We start from the raw sequence: 15601 nt of genomic DNA on the forward strand, positions 1-15601 counted from the left end.
TCTCAAATTGGTACAAAATTGTTTCTAGATGCACAGAAAGATGTTTAGCAACTAACATGTGACCAATCCACACATAGTGGAAAGATGTCTGCTTTATAAAACGTTTTTGTGAGCTCTATGCATGTATGCATCTGTAGACACTTCAGGAGGTAGAAGTGCTGCAGGCTGAAGAGGTTTCACTCGGCACAATCAAGTCAGCTGCAACAACACTAACCCTACTATATGCTATATGAACTACAATCTTAATCTATTTTTAATGGGCAGCTTTTTTATGTGATTTACATAATTTAATATCTAAATTGTGTAATTAGCCATCAATTTACTGTTACTTATTCAGGTCCAGATTGTGATAATGAGATTAATTTTATCATTAGAAACTATTCTTATAAGATGCTGCAAAGGAGAGGAAAGATGTGGTCTAATGATACATAATTGTTGTTCATAATATTCCCATTAAATTTCTATAATACTGTAATATTCTGGTGTGTATGACCATGAAATGGGAATTAAACTGTATTGTGTTTGGTGTTGCATTGTCTTTAAATTGTAGTAAATCAAACTTGGTGAACCCTACAGAAGTTGTGTTTAAGAAACCCTGAAGTTGTATGTACAGTTCAAACCAGATACTTGGAGAATCTGTATAAGAAGACTGTTATTTTTCTTGCTGACATTAAGTAAGAGTAAACTTTTCAGTTAGGATTACATAAATTAATTAAATCTTCGGTGAATGACAGAACGATAAAGATTTTTTTTGTTTTACTTTCTATAAATTAAGTTTACATTCAATGAACATGACAGAACTGAACCAAAACTTAAGCCAAAAACAAAAAGACCCATTGATCATGACAGATGGGTTTACCAAATGGATAAATACCATTATCGCAACAAAATTAAATGTTTTGGGGAAGCTGTCACAGAGTCTTGACTCCGGTGCTGAGAAAACTTTGGTGCAGAATGGAAAAGGGTGTTCTTGAGCAAGGGGGCCTGCAAATCTGAATCTGTTACCTTTGACCCAACGTACTGAAGCAATAATGCCAGAAAATGCATATAAACTCCTGATTTGGGGAAAAACATGTTTCTTTTTTTATTATCTCATTCTGACATTTAGCAAACACAATAATTGTTGTTTAAGTAACTAATTTAGAATTGGAAATATTTAGTCAGATTTTGCTTCAGGTGCTTAGTGGACAATAAATTGTAAACTACAAATCATGTTACAGAAAACTGGCAGCTTGGATAAAGCTCTGACTGATTCTCTGATACGATTTAGATTTTAGGTGTTTCTCTTGTGTTGACAGGTGATGAACTGATAAGAGAGTCGAAGTCAAGTGCTCCCTTACCACTATGCCATCAACACATCACTCAGAAACAATGTCATATTTTTTTGTGCAGAATTGGTGCATGTTATGCATTGGTGCAGCTCAGAGAATCTTAGTGTGTGTTAGGTTTATTTAATCATATTGTCTATGATTAAGCAAGTTTAAAAGAAGTTGTGCATGTGTGTGTCAATGAACAGAGAGGAGAACAAGGAATTGCTGGAATGCCTGGATTACCAGGAACTCCAGTGAGTATCATTTTAAATACCTCCAGATGAAGCTATATGGTCAAATTAGGTTCATGTACCGATTGCATGTTTCTTCAGTTAACAGCTAGTGTAATCTCAGGGCTTGATGGCCTTTTCTTAACAAAAAGGGTTCAGATCAATCCAAATGTAGAATTCTATTTTAACTTTTTTGGTTTTGTTTCAGGGGAGACCAGGCATTGATGGGAAGAGAGGCCTGTCTGGAAAGGATGTGAGAAATGCAAGCTACATTTATGACAGTCTTACTCCATATTTTATGTATCTTTCCCCATGAACTTCAAAAAGTTCAAATTGTTTTTACTCACAGGGAGAAAATGGGTTCAAAGGAGAGGATGGAAAAAAGGTACTTCATACTTCAAAGTAACAATTTCGGTGCTTTTTTATTGTTTTGGAAAAGTGTTAATTTTCCTCTAAATTTAAGGGCGACAAAGGGGATCCTGGTGTTAATGTGAGTCGTTTTGAAGGTGACAAACACTATTCTGTCACCTTTAAACTGATGTTCCAACTAATTGTTTTTCTTTTTTAAAGGGGAAAGATGGAAGTAAAGGGGAGCCAGGGCCTCCAGGTTCGCCTGGTAGGCAGGTGCTAGTCACGACTGAGGTAGAAATAAAGCTATGCTTTCATTGTCATATCTTAACCCGGAAGCAGATGTCTGATTTGTGAGGCCTTTTAAGTGATTAACAGTGAGGGATTCAGTTAGAACTGTGCTCCATCATGTTTCATTTAATTCTTTGTTTTACCTTGCTTTTACCTAACTGTGGGTGTGTTGATGCAGTGTGAGGTAAAATAGATTTTCTTGTTCAAATATTTCATATATTTTTTAAACTATAAGTAGAACAGTCTTCAACAATTTTTGAGCTTTCAATCCCATCCAAAAACAAACAGCGATTATGTTTTTAAGTAGACAATCACGGTACCTTGATTTACATTATTGTTTTATTCTATGTGTAGCAATTTCTTTAAAAGTTTAGCATTTCATTTGCACTATTAGGTGTTTTTTTATGTGTTGTAAACCTACTAATTTCTAAGTATGCAAGGATTAAAAACAATATTAAAAATCAGGGACTTTCTATGTATGGTTAGCAATGATGTTTGTAAGGAAGAATATATGAAAACATACTTTTTCTGCAACATTTAAAGAAGTTATTGTTGTATGTGCCACAGATGGAGCAATTTATATGCAGTTAACTTTGAAAAACAAATTAGCAAATCAATTTTGTTGCCAATTTTCGACACACAGTGGCTTCCATAATACCAATAATACTCCCCCAGTTTTTATATATAGGACATGTAGGAAAAGCCACTTATGACTATTTACTAATTTAAGTGGAGCTATCTTTGTTCAGGGCGCCACAATTGATGACATTCGGCAGGCATTTCCAATCCCAATGGGTCCACCAGGAGCTACTGTGAGTTTACTATTTCTATATACACAACATCTTTCTGCATACAGCATGGGGAGCTCATAAATAATTGCACGTCATTTCTGCTGCCGCTTGGCATAATTCATGCATTGCCTGGATAGAATCTAAATCGTCGATGAGCGATGGCTGCATTGTACTTTACCTTAGGTTGAAACTGGCTGTGGAAAGAATAAAAACAACATTGTAAGCTTGATGTCATGCATATTAGATGCATGCTCAAAATGTCTTGCTTCTCTGTTTCTGTGTGTGTAGGGTGCACCAGGAATGAAGGTAAGATTGTATGACTGTTCATTGAGGATGGTTCGGTTTAGGCGGAAATATGTGCTTGATGCTTTGTTTGTCATATTTTTCAGGGTGAAAAAGGAGAGCGAGGCCTGAAAGGTGAAAAGGTAGTTACTGATGATTTATATGTGAAAAACATGGAAATGGAAACTGCCATATTGTGCGCTTTATAAGCATCCATATCTGTACAGGGGGATGCTGGCGCTTCTGGAAAGACTCTGGAAATGAAGGTTGAACACATGACGTTGTGATTCCTCCTCTGGGACACATTCTCTGGGTTTATGCGATTGAGTCACTGAAAATATTTTGCCTCCATTTTAGGACATTGAAGAAATGTTTGAAAACTTTGGAATAAGGGTAAGCTTTGACCTTATAAGTCTATGAAATTTTTAGCGGTGTGATGGCACATCATCCATTGTAAACAAAGCATTTTTGTTTTTCTTTTTTTCCCCCACAGCTGCCTTTGTTGAAGGCTTTGATTGACAGGCTGCTGCAGGATGGTGTAGAGGAACTGCTCCAAGTGCTCACTACATCCAAGAAAAAAGAAAAAACTGATACTCACACCTCCAATGTCATCACTGAGTACACTGTACGTAATGTCAATCTGGATATTTCCTGCTCATTCCCCAAGAGGCTTCTATACAGCCTGGACAGGAATAATAGAAATGTAATATAAACAACTCAACATTATATCCAAAACATGTTGAGGCTGTAAAGAAAATGAAATGCAAAAGGATTAAGATTCAAATAATAGTCAGTCTCTCTATTCTTTTCTATTACTCTTAAATTCAGCTTTTTTAGTCTTTCGGTGTCTTTATATTTCATATGTAAGAATTTTGTTTTGCTAATCAAATCAGTCATGATGTAACATTGTGAAGAAATACGGTTTGTTTTTTGTTGTTTTTTTTTAGAGTTCTTTGAAATTTGACCTCACCAGCAAGCCACTGATAGCATTAGATGATGAGGACAAACATTTAGAGGGCCAGCCGCGTGATCCTCTGTCAGCTGTAAGTATTCAACTTGGTAATGATTAACCAATACTAAGTTATTTTCCTCATAAAATTAGAAAAACTACAAGTTTCTGTGTTAAGTTTACATTCACTGACTTTAGGCATGAGTGTGATATTACTTGTGGATTTAAACCCTTCTTTTTCCAGGGTGGAAAGATGAAAACATAATTTCAGAGATTCTTCAAAACAAGAACCAAATCCACCATTTAGAACAATGGGAGTTCTCTTTATCACACACACTCAACAGTAGCTGCAGGTCTAGATATATAAATACATTTCCACTGAGATTTCATTAAATGAACCATGATATGTTCCACATTGACAACATGCTTTTTGTTGCCATTAACATGATTAACATGCAGTAGTACTGAAATGTGCTGGAGCCCTTTTATCTCTCCAATTACATACATTCTGACCGTCTTTCATTTTGTTTTTTCTGAAGGGTCCTTTGATTGAAACCGCAGAGGGTCCAACGCTTTGGACCATGACTACAGTGAACGGAGAGAAGAAACTCACCAAATTAAAGGGATCCAAAGGGACAGAGGAAGAAGACTGGGATGGGGACAAAGTGTCTTCACTCAAAATAAATCTGACTCTGGTCAATTCTACCTTAAACTATACCAATGTTGAGGAGGTAGGAACTCCTAATATTCTCAGCATTCTTTGGAATTTCATAATTTAATGCTGCTTTGGGGTGTGACTGGCTGTTATTCTGTTTTCTGTCATTTTTGTTCTTTATGGTTAAATATTATTCAGTTCAATAATTTCATTAACCAGCTATCTGTAAATCACTCTATAATTAGAATTCTAAAATCTACCTTAAATATTGAATTAAAGTAATATCAAAATGCAATTTGATAATAATAAAAAATTATCCATAATTTCTGTTGAAATTTAGTAAATGTGTCTCTAGACGGTCTCAGGGTTGCCTGAAACTGTGCTGGAGACTGTTCTCCTCACACAGGATGACCCACTGAAGAAGAGCTCTGCACCAAAGAAGAAGAACAGGGAACATGGGAAAGTAAAGCTGCCGTAGCTTTCTCATTAATACACTTTAAATATACATAAAATACATAACATTACTCAGTTTAATTTAATGCACATATTTAATGGTGCATATTTAACTACACTTGCCTTTCATGTTTTAACTCATTCTACACAAAACATAATGACGTGTATCCAATAAAAATATTCAAATCAACTTTTGAAGACATGTAAAGATTTAATCTTGACGTCTCGTTGCAAGTTAACAATGATGGTGTTGCAGACGTGAGCAGGAATTGGTCACTGAGATATATGCAGTGAAAAAAGTTTAACCTGAAAGATATTCTTAACCCCGAAAATATAACTGAAGAAAAACATATTTGGCAGTCGATATAATGCAGTCCCTATACATATATATTTTCTTTTTGCCGCTAAAAAGCTTTAGCAACATCAGTACTTCACTTTGCAATAACTCTAGTTTAACAGTAATGAATGGCTTAACTTCAATTAGCCACAAACATATTTGTAGGTGGATTTTTGTCAATAACTTTTCATCAAATGAATTATTTCTTTGTCAAAATTCCTCTGAATAAATGGAGAAGAAAATCATTGAGCTAAAACATGAAGCCAGTGGTGTGATTCAAATAAATGTTGGATTATGTCTTGAATATTTTTTGTATTCACCATGATAATCATTAACTTCTTAGTTGCTGTTAATATCACTCTTAACTTATCAACCATAATTTTACCAACATCAGAAACGTTTATCTTTTTTTTCTTTTCTCTCTGACTGTTGACTTCTTAACCAGGGCAAAGGAAATAAAGGACGACATAAGAGGCAGAGACAAGGCCTGGTAAATGTCCTCAAAGGGTGTCAAACTGAACTTACCTTTTCATTTAAACTGACCAAAAACAAAGAAATTAGGGGTGTAACTGATGATGCAAACTATATTATCAGCCGAGTCAAAGCCAGCAGTGGCAGTTTGCAATTTTATCACCCTTAAAGTCTCAGATAATAGTTTACTTACTTTGTGTCCAGCAAAAGGAGAAGCTTGTCCATGACATTCATCCAACAACCCTCAGTGGATGCGACATAAAATTTAATGAAAGGAAATGCATTGGTCTGTTTTCAGTCAGCAATTTGAAAACCATGCATCTAATCTTTTGCCAGATTCTATAGATGCAAAACATGAGATGAAATCTTGAGAATTAGTGTCGTCTGATTTTATAGTGAGACGTTTATTTTGTCTGAAAGGTATTAATTAAAAAAAAACATTAAAACTATTTATGTTCACTGCAGCTGGTCAGGGAAGTATGGGCTGTTGGTGGCAAATAACCATTTCTAAACTTTAAGAGGCTGTACTTTGATTTTTTTTTTTTAATTACGTTCCCAAAAATATTGTTAGCGTCATCTTGTTGTCTTGCCGTAAGTGCAGTATGCTGCATTATTCCGTCTCGTGAGCCGAATGAATTGTTACACCCCTAATGTCAACTAACACTTCTCCAACTACTAAACGAACTCCTTCGCAATTCTAACATGACATAACATAATCTGACAAGAAATAACAGCTCTTTTAACTACATTTTAATAAATTAGAACTAAATAACTAATTCTAGTTATAACACCCTCAATTAACAGTAGGTTTCATGAATGGTGCCTATATGATATGGAGCATGTATCTGTTTTAATGTCTATGTGCTTCCAATTAAAATGTCGACTTAATCGGTGGGTTGCTTTGCAATTTCTTGGCTTTGTTCTCAATCACACAACTGATGTAAATGTTGCTAATTGCGTTTTTTCTCTTAAGATGAATAATGAGCACAAGCAAAAGGAAGAGGAAAATGAGGACTTCTATGACGATGAAGAATATACTTATGAATACGAGGTAGGCAGTGGTTGAACAAAATTAGTAATTCAGTCTCAGTTCAGTTGGAAGCTTTCTCTTAAATGTGATGTTGATGATGTGGATTATTTTACAGTTTCAAGCTCAGGATATAAAGAGGCTTTTTTTCCCCCTCCAGTTATTTCTGGGGACTCAAAAATATCTGTGCCCACACAAATACTGGAAAGCGCTGATTAATGACACACCCACTACCTGAATTTAATCATTAGGGTTGAATTAGTTGCAGTGCAGCTCGCTGCATCTGCTGTGTATATTTTGCACCAAAGGTGTGCATGTTTAAAAGTTATGATGAAAATTTTTTTGTTTCTTTCTTTGAAATAGGAAGAACTTTTCCCAGACGAACCTGCAGTCTCTCTGGAGAGGACAGAGAAGAGAGAGGTAAATTTGCTTCAAACAGAATGCTCTCATCTATGTCAGCTAGACTGGGTATAAATGTTATGATTCATTTTTAATGTAAAATATGCTCAATGCTTTTTTGAATGCGGCTTGAAGTCTAAATAGATGAATTCCCAAGTCCTGCAGATGAAAACGAAGGACTTTTGTCTTTAGTTTTGTCTATTTGTCTATTGAAACAATAGACAAAAGCCATTGTAACGATATAACTCTTCAATTTAATTATGTTATGTTATATGTCATCTTTATAAGGAGGATCCGCTATTCACACAAAGTCCAGACCCGTTTGAAACCTCCAGTCGTCCTCTACCCACCGTCAGAGAAACCGATGCACAGGTAACTACTCATTATGGATAGCATACTGTGTTGTTTTAGCTTGGTCAGCATGCACAAGGACACATCCATAAAATGAAAGTTATCTTTTTGTCCCAAAGAAAATCCCCATATAGGCATATATTATTTTGTTTTTCCCTCTGATGTAGTTGAGGAATGTCCCCTGAGTGTTATTCAGAGAAAGTTAGTTTGCTCTCAGGAAAGTTTTTCAACTCTTGTAAGAAGGACAGTCAAAAAAACAAGCGTGTTGGCAAAAATATTTTGTGCAAAGCATTGAAACTCCCTGAACTTTTTTTTTTTTACATTTTGCCACGTTACCACCAGATATCGCTCTGGGTGTTCCTTGGGTAATGTGTGATGGATCAACTCAACATATTACACAATTAGTGAAAGGAAAGTGATTTAAATAAAAATCTGATAAGTGTGGAAAGCTTCACCTGAGTGAAAGCTCTGTAGAAGCCATTCTGCTGCAATGACTGCTCAGACTGTTCAGAAGTAGATCTGTACCAACTTTGCACATCTGCAAAGATTTTACTTGTTGTTTTAAAAATTGCTCAACTTCAATCAAATTGGATGAAAATCAGCCATAAACATCAAATTTCAATACTTAGTCTGGACTTTAATTGAGCCATTCTGTCTGTACATTGAGTCCTGCTGGAAGGTTCTTTTCTGCAGCAGTTTCCTGCTGAATCTAATAGTTTTTTTTCCCTGCATTTATCATCTGTCTTCCCACCAACTCTAGTCAACTTCCCTGATCTTGCTGAAGAAAAGCATCACCGTAATATGATGCTGCCACTATCATGCTTCACATTGGGAATCTAAAAAGGATGATGCCCTTTAGTTTTTTGACATATAATTATGGTCTCATCTGAAAAGAACGCTTATTCCAAATATTTTCTTTGTCCCTTACATAGCTTGTGGGAGACCGCAGCAGGACTTTCAACAATGGCTCTTTTCTTGCAAATCCTAGCTGCTACCAGTGCTACTTTTTATTTGTCTGACTAAAATGTCAATAAAATACATTGAACCTCCTGAATTTAATGTGACAAAATATGAAAGTTTAAGCAGTCTGGATCCCTTGTATTGCTGTTGCTATCTCTTAAAGAATTGCATGTATTGACTTTAAATGACCACCTCCTACTATTGTGGATGAATGGTTGCATGTCTCTGTATTTTAGAGTGCAGAACGACTTGACTTAGAATGCGGACCTGAAGACTTGTGTCTTGACTTGTACTTGTGTTCTAGGACTTGAGTCTCTTAATCTCTCCATCTCATGTAATCAGAAATGAAAGCAAGTTGCCATTCACTTAGGCTATTGCATCATTGCAAGGTTACTTCCAGTTGACGATATAAACAAAAGCACTTCCTGTTCTCTTTGACCTTCTCTCTCATTTACTCGATACACTCTTTGCCTTTCTCAGCATGCTACACATCAAAACTTTACATTTATCACAGCTATATATTTTCTGCACTCTGCAGCCACCAGTTACAGGATGATGCTCTGTTGCATCTTATTTCTTTATACCTGAGAGGGATTGAAATGAAAGCATGTTTGTAATGCTCCTTTTTGATTTTGTTCCTGTCAGATTATCACAACAACCACGTCACCTTCTTCTCCATCTCTGGATAGTGTAGATAAGGTAAGGAGGGAAGCTCGCTGTTTCATTGTTTATTCTTGTCCTCCACAGAGCAGGGAGCGGTTAAAAGGGATTTCTATTTAAGAATCTGTTTCTCAGAAGCATTACATAAAACCTACAGTTGGGAAGGAAAATGGGCAAATTAGGATCGATTAGATTCTGATGCGACTTACTTTTGCTTAAATTGCAAAATAGGCTTTTGGGCTTGAATGGTGTGGGCCTTTTTAGTTCTAATTGCAACATTTTTACTCAGTATGGTGCTTCACTTTTGTGCTGTTGCATTCACATCCAAATTTTAAGTTTGTTCTGCTTGTACAACCAGGATGAGGTGACACTGCCCACTCCTCCGGTAGCAACAGGAGAATCAGATAAGGTACAGTTTCTATTTTAAATCTTATCAACTTATATTTCACCTGGATGTTTCTTCAATCTTTGCATGCCTTGGAATGCAAAACTTTCCTTCATACAATGATTTACAAAACTATTTGTGCTGCTTGAACATTTGACATTTTTATAAACCAATGTCATTTATTTAGATTTTATGTAATGGACCACCAAAAGTAGTGGGTCATTGTGAAGTGGAAGGCACCCTAAAAGTGAAAGTGAAAAGTGCAGAATTTTTTATTTTTTGAAATAAAATAAACTTAAATGCAACAAAATACATTTAGCAGTTACTTAATTAGTATATAGATTTTATTGGTGTGTAATCTAGCATCAGGAAGACCAAGGAACACATCAGTATTCATAAGAGATTTTAAAAAATTCTTTGTTTTCTTGCACTTCATTCTTATGTCATTGCCTCCACATAGATCTGAATAAATATACATTGGTGGTTTGTGTTTTCTAACATGACAAAATGTGAAAAACTTGATTTTGCTAGATACTAACACCAAACAGGCATGTGGGATTGCTGGCATCATGCTTTGTTCTAAACATTTCACCAGTTTAAACAGTGCACATATCTATGTATTCAATAACGATGCACAAACGTTTACCATGGGACAAGATAGTATTTTTGAGCAGCATGCATTTAGAGTAATTTTTTTAAAGCTTGCTTGACATAGAAATGGCACAAAACTGTAAAATATAGAGCTTATAGAATTTTTATATCTTATTATATTTGGTAAAAAAATCCTGAGTTACTTTTAATACCTCTCTCTCTCTCATTTTTTTTAAACAGGAAATCTCTTAATTCCCCAGAGACTACACACTATAAAACTAGTCACTGGTGAAGATTCCTGAACCTGAGCAACATTTCACAAGCGGGGACTCCTTTCCATACAGAGATAATGATCCAAATCTATGGCCTTAAAAAAGGTCTATTTTTGAAAAAGAACATTTTAGTGAAGAAAACTTCATGTCTATTCAGTTAATCCAGCACAGCCTCCCATTCTTGGCCTTTTTAGACTCCAAATTGATTTGTTCCAATGGCTTTTAGTAATTTAGTTTTCTCTTTACCATGCGCTGACAATTTCATCAAATATCTTTTATTTCAGAATTAAAAAAAATATATAAATATATATATATATATATATATATATATATATATATATATATATTTATTGAAACGGAAAAAAAGTTGCTTCTCTAATTTTCAAAAGTGTTTAAATAAAAATGACATTAAGTGTGTTTTGAGCCGTTATGTAGATAGATTCAGCACTGTTTCCACTGGTGAAAGTTGTCATTACTTTGTGTGTCTTTAACATCCATGTGCATGTATTTTTAAGTAAAAATGTTTAATACTATGAGCCAGTCTGTGTCTTTTTTACTTTGATTATTATCAAAATCCACCACGCACATAAAAACAACAAGTCCAAATGCTTCATCTACCAAACACAAAAATCAACTACATTTTTTTTTGTAGGTATCTGTTCATTTTCATTTCCATGTAGACTAGGTTTTATTGGGCCACATTAAAGTTTTCCAGACAGATGCCAGTGCTCCTGGAATCATGTTCTTTGGATAGACGAGCCTAGAATTTAATCATTTGGACAACAGAAGTATGGAGACTACCTACAACTTTCTAGAAAAAGAACATCTTAAAAGCTGTGAAGCACGGCGTTAAACTTGCCGTGCTTTACGACCTCAATGAATTCAAACATGCGTTGTCCTTGAGGAAAAAAATACGAGGCCAGCTGTACAAAAGGAGGAAAAATTTAAGATGCAGCAGAACTGGATCCTGGAAGTTGTCGTTAACCCAAAATCATAACAGTAAATCTACCAAAGCTTGACTGACTAATTGGGAAAAGTAAATTTATGGGCCAAGTCGAAGCTGAATGTTTTGATCCCATTGAGATGCTGTGGGGTGACTGGAAACATGCAGGAAAATCCTCAAACTTCTCAGCTGAAACGTGAAACAAGCTTCATTTTTTATTTGCAAAATTTTCTTTTCCAAAAATAACAAAAATGAATTGTGAACATTTCTGAATAATGAACTGAATATTAAATGAAGTGCACTGATTTATTTTTTTCACATGACTGCACATTATCATTACAATATGAAGTTTGCTTATTAAAGGTTTTGGTCACATTACAGGCACCTCAACCTCGAACCAGAGTGAAAAGAGACACCTTTTGGCATGACTCAACCGTAAGTTTCAGCTGGTTTTGTACAAAGAAATAAAAGATAAATGAAAGTTATTAATAGTTGAACAACAGCAATGGCTTTGCATTGCAGGTATTTATTCCAGGTGCTCCAGGTGGAAGAATTCGGATGAAGGAAATGCAAGAAGTAATTTTCTCATCTTGTTCTTCCTTTAAAAAATTCATAGTTTCAAACATGAAAATGCAATTTCCTGGTCACTGTGGAACGAGAATAAGATTTCCCACCTATTTTACTTCCAGAATCCGTCCTCTGGAGCGCAAGGTTACAGCAGCTGGAGGGTAAGTGTGTGATCAGCAAGGCACAAAACACACTCTTGACGGGTTTCTGAATTACTTTTACTTATAAATACATTGCTTTCTGCTTTTCTAGAGACGAAAGCTCAACAATCTCAATGCTCACGCACATGCAAGTAGGGAGAGGCAAAAAATGGGAGAGAAAGAGATATACAGTGATGCAAATGGAGAGATAATGTTTGGAGCAGATGATCTGACTGAAGGAGTAACTGTAGCAGAACCAGATGCTGACCCTGATCCAGTCTACGAGGTGGAGGAGGAGAGGAGTGGCGACTACGACTGGGAGACGGAGGAAGATGTTGATCGCGAGAGAGAAACCGAAGAGGAGCTGGAGAGGCAGAGAGAGAAGGAGAGGCTGGAAATGGAGAGGGAAAGGGAAGAGCTGGAGAAGGAGAGGGAGGCCGAACGTGAGACGGCGAGAGAAAAGATGGAGGGGGAGAAAGATGTGGAGGGGGAGAGAACAGAGCAGGAAGCGGAGAGAGACTTTGAGAGGGAGAGGGAGGAGTGGGAAAGGCAGAGGGCGGAGATGGAGAGGGAAAGAGGGGGAGGTTACAGTGAAGAAACTGGACAGCCATACCCGTATCCTCCACAGTACTTTTTTCTGAAGGTAAAAACCCAAAGGTGACTCACCTAAGTATACTAATATATTCACTCTGCGAATAATAGGAAAAGTTTGTGTAAAAGTTGTGGAAATTCATCCCATTAAACATTATTTTATCACAAAATGTGACAAAGTTTATGGGCCACATACAATAAGGATTGGACTCTTTTTATGTTTAATCAAGATGCAACAGATGATGTTCACACTAATGATTCAAATGAGGCGTGCTTCTCAATCAAAAATTTCACCTGTTAAACATTAATAAAGAAAAAACTGTTGAAGCAAAACATCAGATTGTTTCTAGACCAACAATCTCAATTTTACTTCAACTATCTAATTTGTTGCTCAACTGGTTAATGTAATTAATCTAATTAATGATCAAAATAATTTCCTCAGTTTCCTGCACAATATATTAAGTCCCAGTAGTGATATTTTAATTGCAGAGCATTGCTTGAAGGCGATATTTAGTTGGGTACATTCACTCTGTGTGTCAGGCATTGAAACTGCATGCAGATAAATATTTAGCCAGGTGCATGGACTCCAGTTCCTCTTTGTTTTTCAGGAAAATGGGGTAAATAATCGGTTACATGATTGTAATTTTTAACAATAGCATAACAAATATTTTCTTGAAATTGTTCAGTCCTATTGCTGGAGTTTCAGAATCTGTGCAGATTGTAGCAACATCAGATAACTCATTTGCCAACACAGTCCATGTACTTTTCTGAATTTTGAATGTGTTGTGTATGTTTAAAATGAAAACATTTAGTTAATACTTTACATTGATCCATTAAATTGAATCATTTCTGTGACAGGGGCAGCCAGGTGAGAATGGAAAACCTGGACCAAAGGTGACTACTGGTTTATTTTAAGATTAAAACAACGTTAAGGATAACCTATAATACAACACATAATGTATAAATACTTAGATATATCCAAGTCGAAACAGGTTAAAAAGTGAAGCTGGTTCAAAATCATACATTTTGAATTCTGATGAGTTAATTGACCTTTTCCACTCAACAAAGCAGCAAAGTTTAAAACTATACGCATAACTTTGACCCTGTGCACATTTTGTTGTATTTTTCTGCAAGAACACTTTAAAATCATAATTTGAGGCCTGAAATTAAAACATCCTGATGATTATTTGGGAATGTTTAAGCAGTGCACTCAAAATGATGCAACGGTGCATTCTAACATTTTTTAGCTTTGTGGGCAAATGCCCCTGCTGTTTACATTAAACTTCCATTGATTCGTATTAAATTGTCGCTCATATGAAAAATGACTGTGGATATTCAGTCATCTGAAGATCAGTGAAAATAAAACATTATGAAAACGTTCTAGAAAATGTCCTTTTGATTTAGTTTGTGGTTCTGTTTTGTCTTTTGCCTGATCGTTGTGATCGACCATTAATGTGAGACAGAGTTCAGCTGCATCCTGCAGAAAACTGCTTCCTGTTCCCTCAAGCGACTTTTCTATTTTCTGATTACTAACCGCATGGATGTTGTGTTGATTGACATTATGTAAAAGAAAAATGACAGTTCATCAGGTGGCTGTTAGGGATATTTTAATCAAGACCAATTTAAAGAGCCATCACTGCCCTTCCTGCAACCACAGAGATGGTCTAATTAATAACGCATTGGCTTTCTTTAAAACATACAACGGTAGTGTTTTATTTATTCAAATTAACAAGGTTTAATTGTAAACACAGAAATGTCAAAACAGAGAGCCTTAAAAACACATTTTGTAACATTACAACTAAAACCACAAATCCATTTCTTTAGGATTTTATGTGACGGATCAGCACCAAGTATTGTACAACTAGAAGAGTAAATAAAATGTTGAAATTCTATTTACTCTCCCTTTCAAGGGGGAGTGTATAGTTTTCAAGGCACCGTAGTTCTCGGTTACGATTTACTGAGTCATTGTTATCATCACACAGATTACACTGAAATCCCATGTTGTCATCATCATGGGAGCATGAAGCAAGGTCAACATTTGCTGAATGAAATGTGCCACCAGTTCATAAAATGATCATGGCTGCCCCGCTGCCGATCCACACGGCATCAGTAAATGACATCGGAGCTCGGGGAGAGCGTCTCTCCCGTCTCGCCTGTCAGTAACGCCATTTGAATCCAGGCCTTTGATGTCTCCTCTGCTCTACTTCTGTATGACTCTGGGAGAGATTAAAGCAGGCATTAATAATTCCCCTTGTTAAACCTGCTGACAACCCTTGTTTTTTTTATGTGAAATTCCTCTGCGTTTGCTTATTTGGCTACTGTATAAAAGTTACCCTCCAATTTATTTCCCTAACCATGATGTTCTGATGACATTTTTTAGGGGGAAATTGGTGAAAAAGGACAAAAGGTAAAGTTGTTAAAAATGGTAGCCCACTATGTTTAGATGATACATATTCACCTGACTTTTTTTTAATTTTTTTTAGGGTGAGCCAGGTATTGGTTATAGAGGGCCAGAGGGCCAAGCTGGTCCCCCAGGACAAAAGGTAAAATTTCACTCCTTATTAAATAGAAAACAAACAAATATTACACCAACAATTA

At 35.9% G+C, this 15601-nt stretch overlaps 1 protein-coding gene across 5 annotated transcripts in view; it reads left to right on the top strand.

The window, feature by feature from the left end:
- LOC102218208 (collagen alpha-1(VII) chain-like) overlaps positions 1 to 15601 on the top strand; it is a 67527-nt gene that overhangs the window by 40027 nt on the left and 11899 nt on the right. For 3 of the 5 annotated variants that reach the window (XM_023350284.1, XM_023350283.1, XM_023350286.1), the window contains exons 59-85: positions 1517 to 1564; positions 1749 to 1793; positions 1890 to 1925; positions 2004 to 2030; positions 2111 to 2182; positions 2929 to 2991; positions 3259 to 3276; positions 3360 to 3395; positions 3480 to 3518; positions 3610 to 3645; positions 3746 to 3877; positions 4200 to 4295; positions 4741 to 4932; positions 5212 to 5319; positions 6092 to 6136; positions 7091 to 7168; positions 7508 to 7564; positions 7832 to 7915; positions 9500 to 9553; positions 9873 to 9923; positions 12087 to 12140; positions 12228 to 12281; positions 12395 to 12433; positions 12525 to 13055; positions 13862 to 13897; positions 15384 to 15410; positions 15487 to 15546. In XM_023350284.1, coding sequence (XP_023206052.1) covers positions 1517 to 1564; positions 1749 to 1793; positions 1890 to 1925; positions 2004 to 2030; positions 2111 to 2182; positions 2929 to 2991; positions 3259 to 3276; positions 3360 to 3395; positions 3480 to 3518; positions 3610 to 3645; positions 3746 to 3877; positions 4200 to 4295; positions 4741 to 4932; positions 5212 to 5319; positions 6092 to 6136; positions 7091 to 7168; positions 7508 to 7564; positions 7832 to 7915; positions 9500 to 9553; positions 9873 to 9923; positions 12087 to 12140; positions 12228 to 12281; positions 12395 to 12433; positions 12525 to 13055; positions 13862 to 13897; positions 15384 to 15410; positions 15487 to 15546 — 2118 coding nt within the window. The remainder of the gene's footprint in view (positions 1 to 1516; positions 1565 to 1748; positions 1794 to 1889; positions 1926 to 2003; positions 2031 to 2110; positions 2183 to 2928; positions 2992 to 3258; positions 3277 to 3359; positions 3396 to 3479; positions 3519 to 3609; positions 3646 to 3745; positions 3878 to 4199; positions 4296 to 4740; positions 4933 to 5211; positions 5320 to 6091; positions 6137 to 7090; positions 7169 to 7507; positions 7565 to 7831; positions 7916 to 9499; positions 9554 to 9872; positions 9924 to 12086; positions 12141 to 12227; positions 12282 to 12394; positions 12434 to 12524; positions 13056 to 13861; positions 13898 to 15383; positions 15411 to 15486; positions 15547 to 15601) is intronic. The other 2 variants (XM_023350285.1, XM_023350287.1) reach the window with 2 other exon arrangements.

The sequence above is a fragment of the Xiphophorus maculatus genome, chromosome 17 (assembly GCF_002775205.1).
Source record: "Xiphophorus maculatus strain JP 163 A chromosome 17, X_maculatus-5.0-male, whole genome shotgun sequence".
In the NCBI taxonomy this organism is placed as follows: Eukaryota; Metazoa; Chordata; class Actinopteri; order Cyprinodontiformes; family Poeciliidae; genus Xiphophorus; species Xiphophorus maculatus.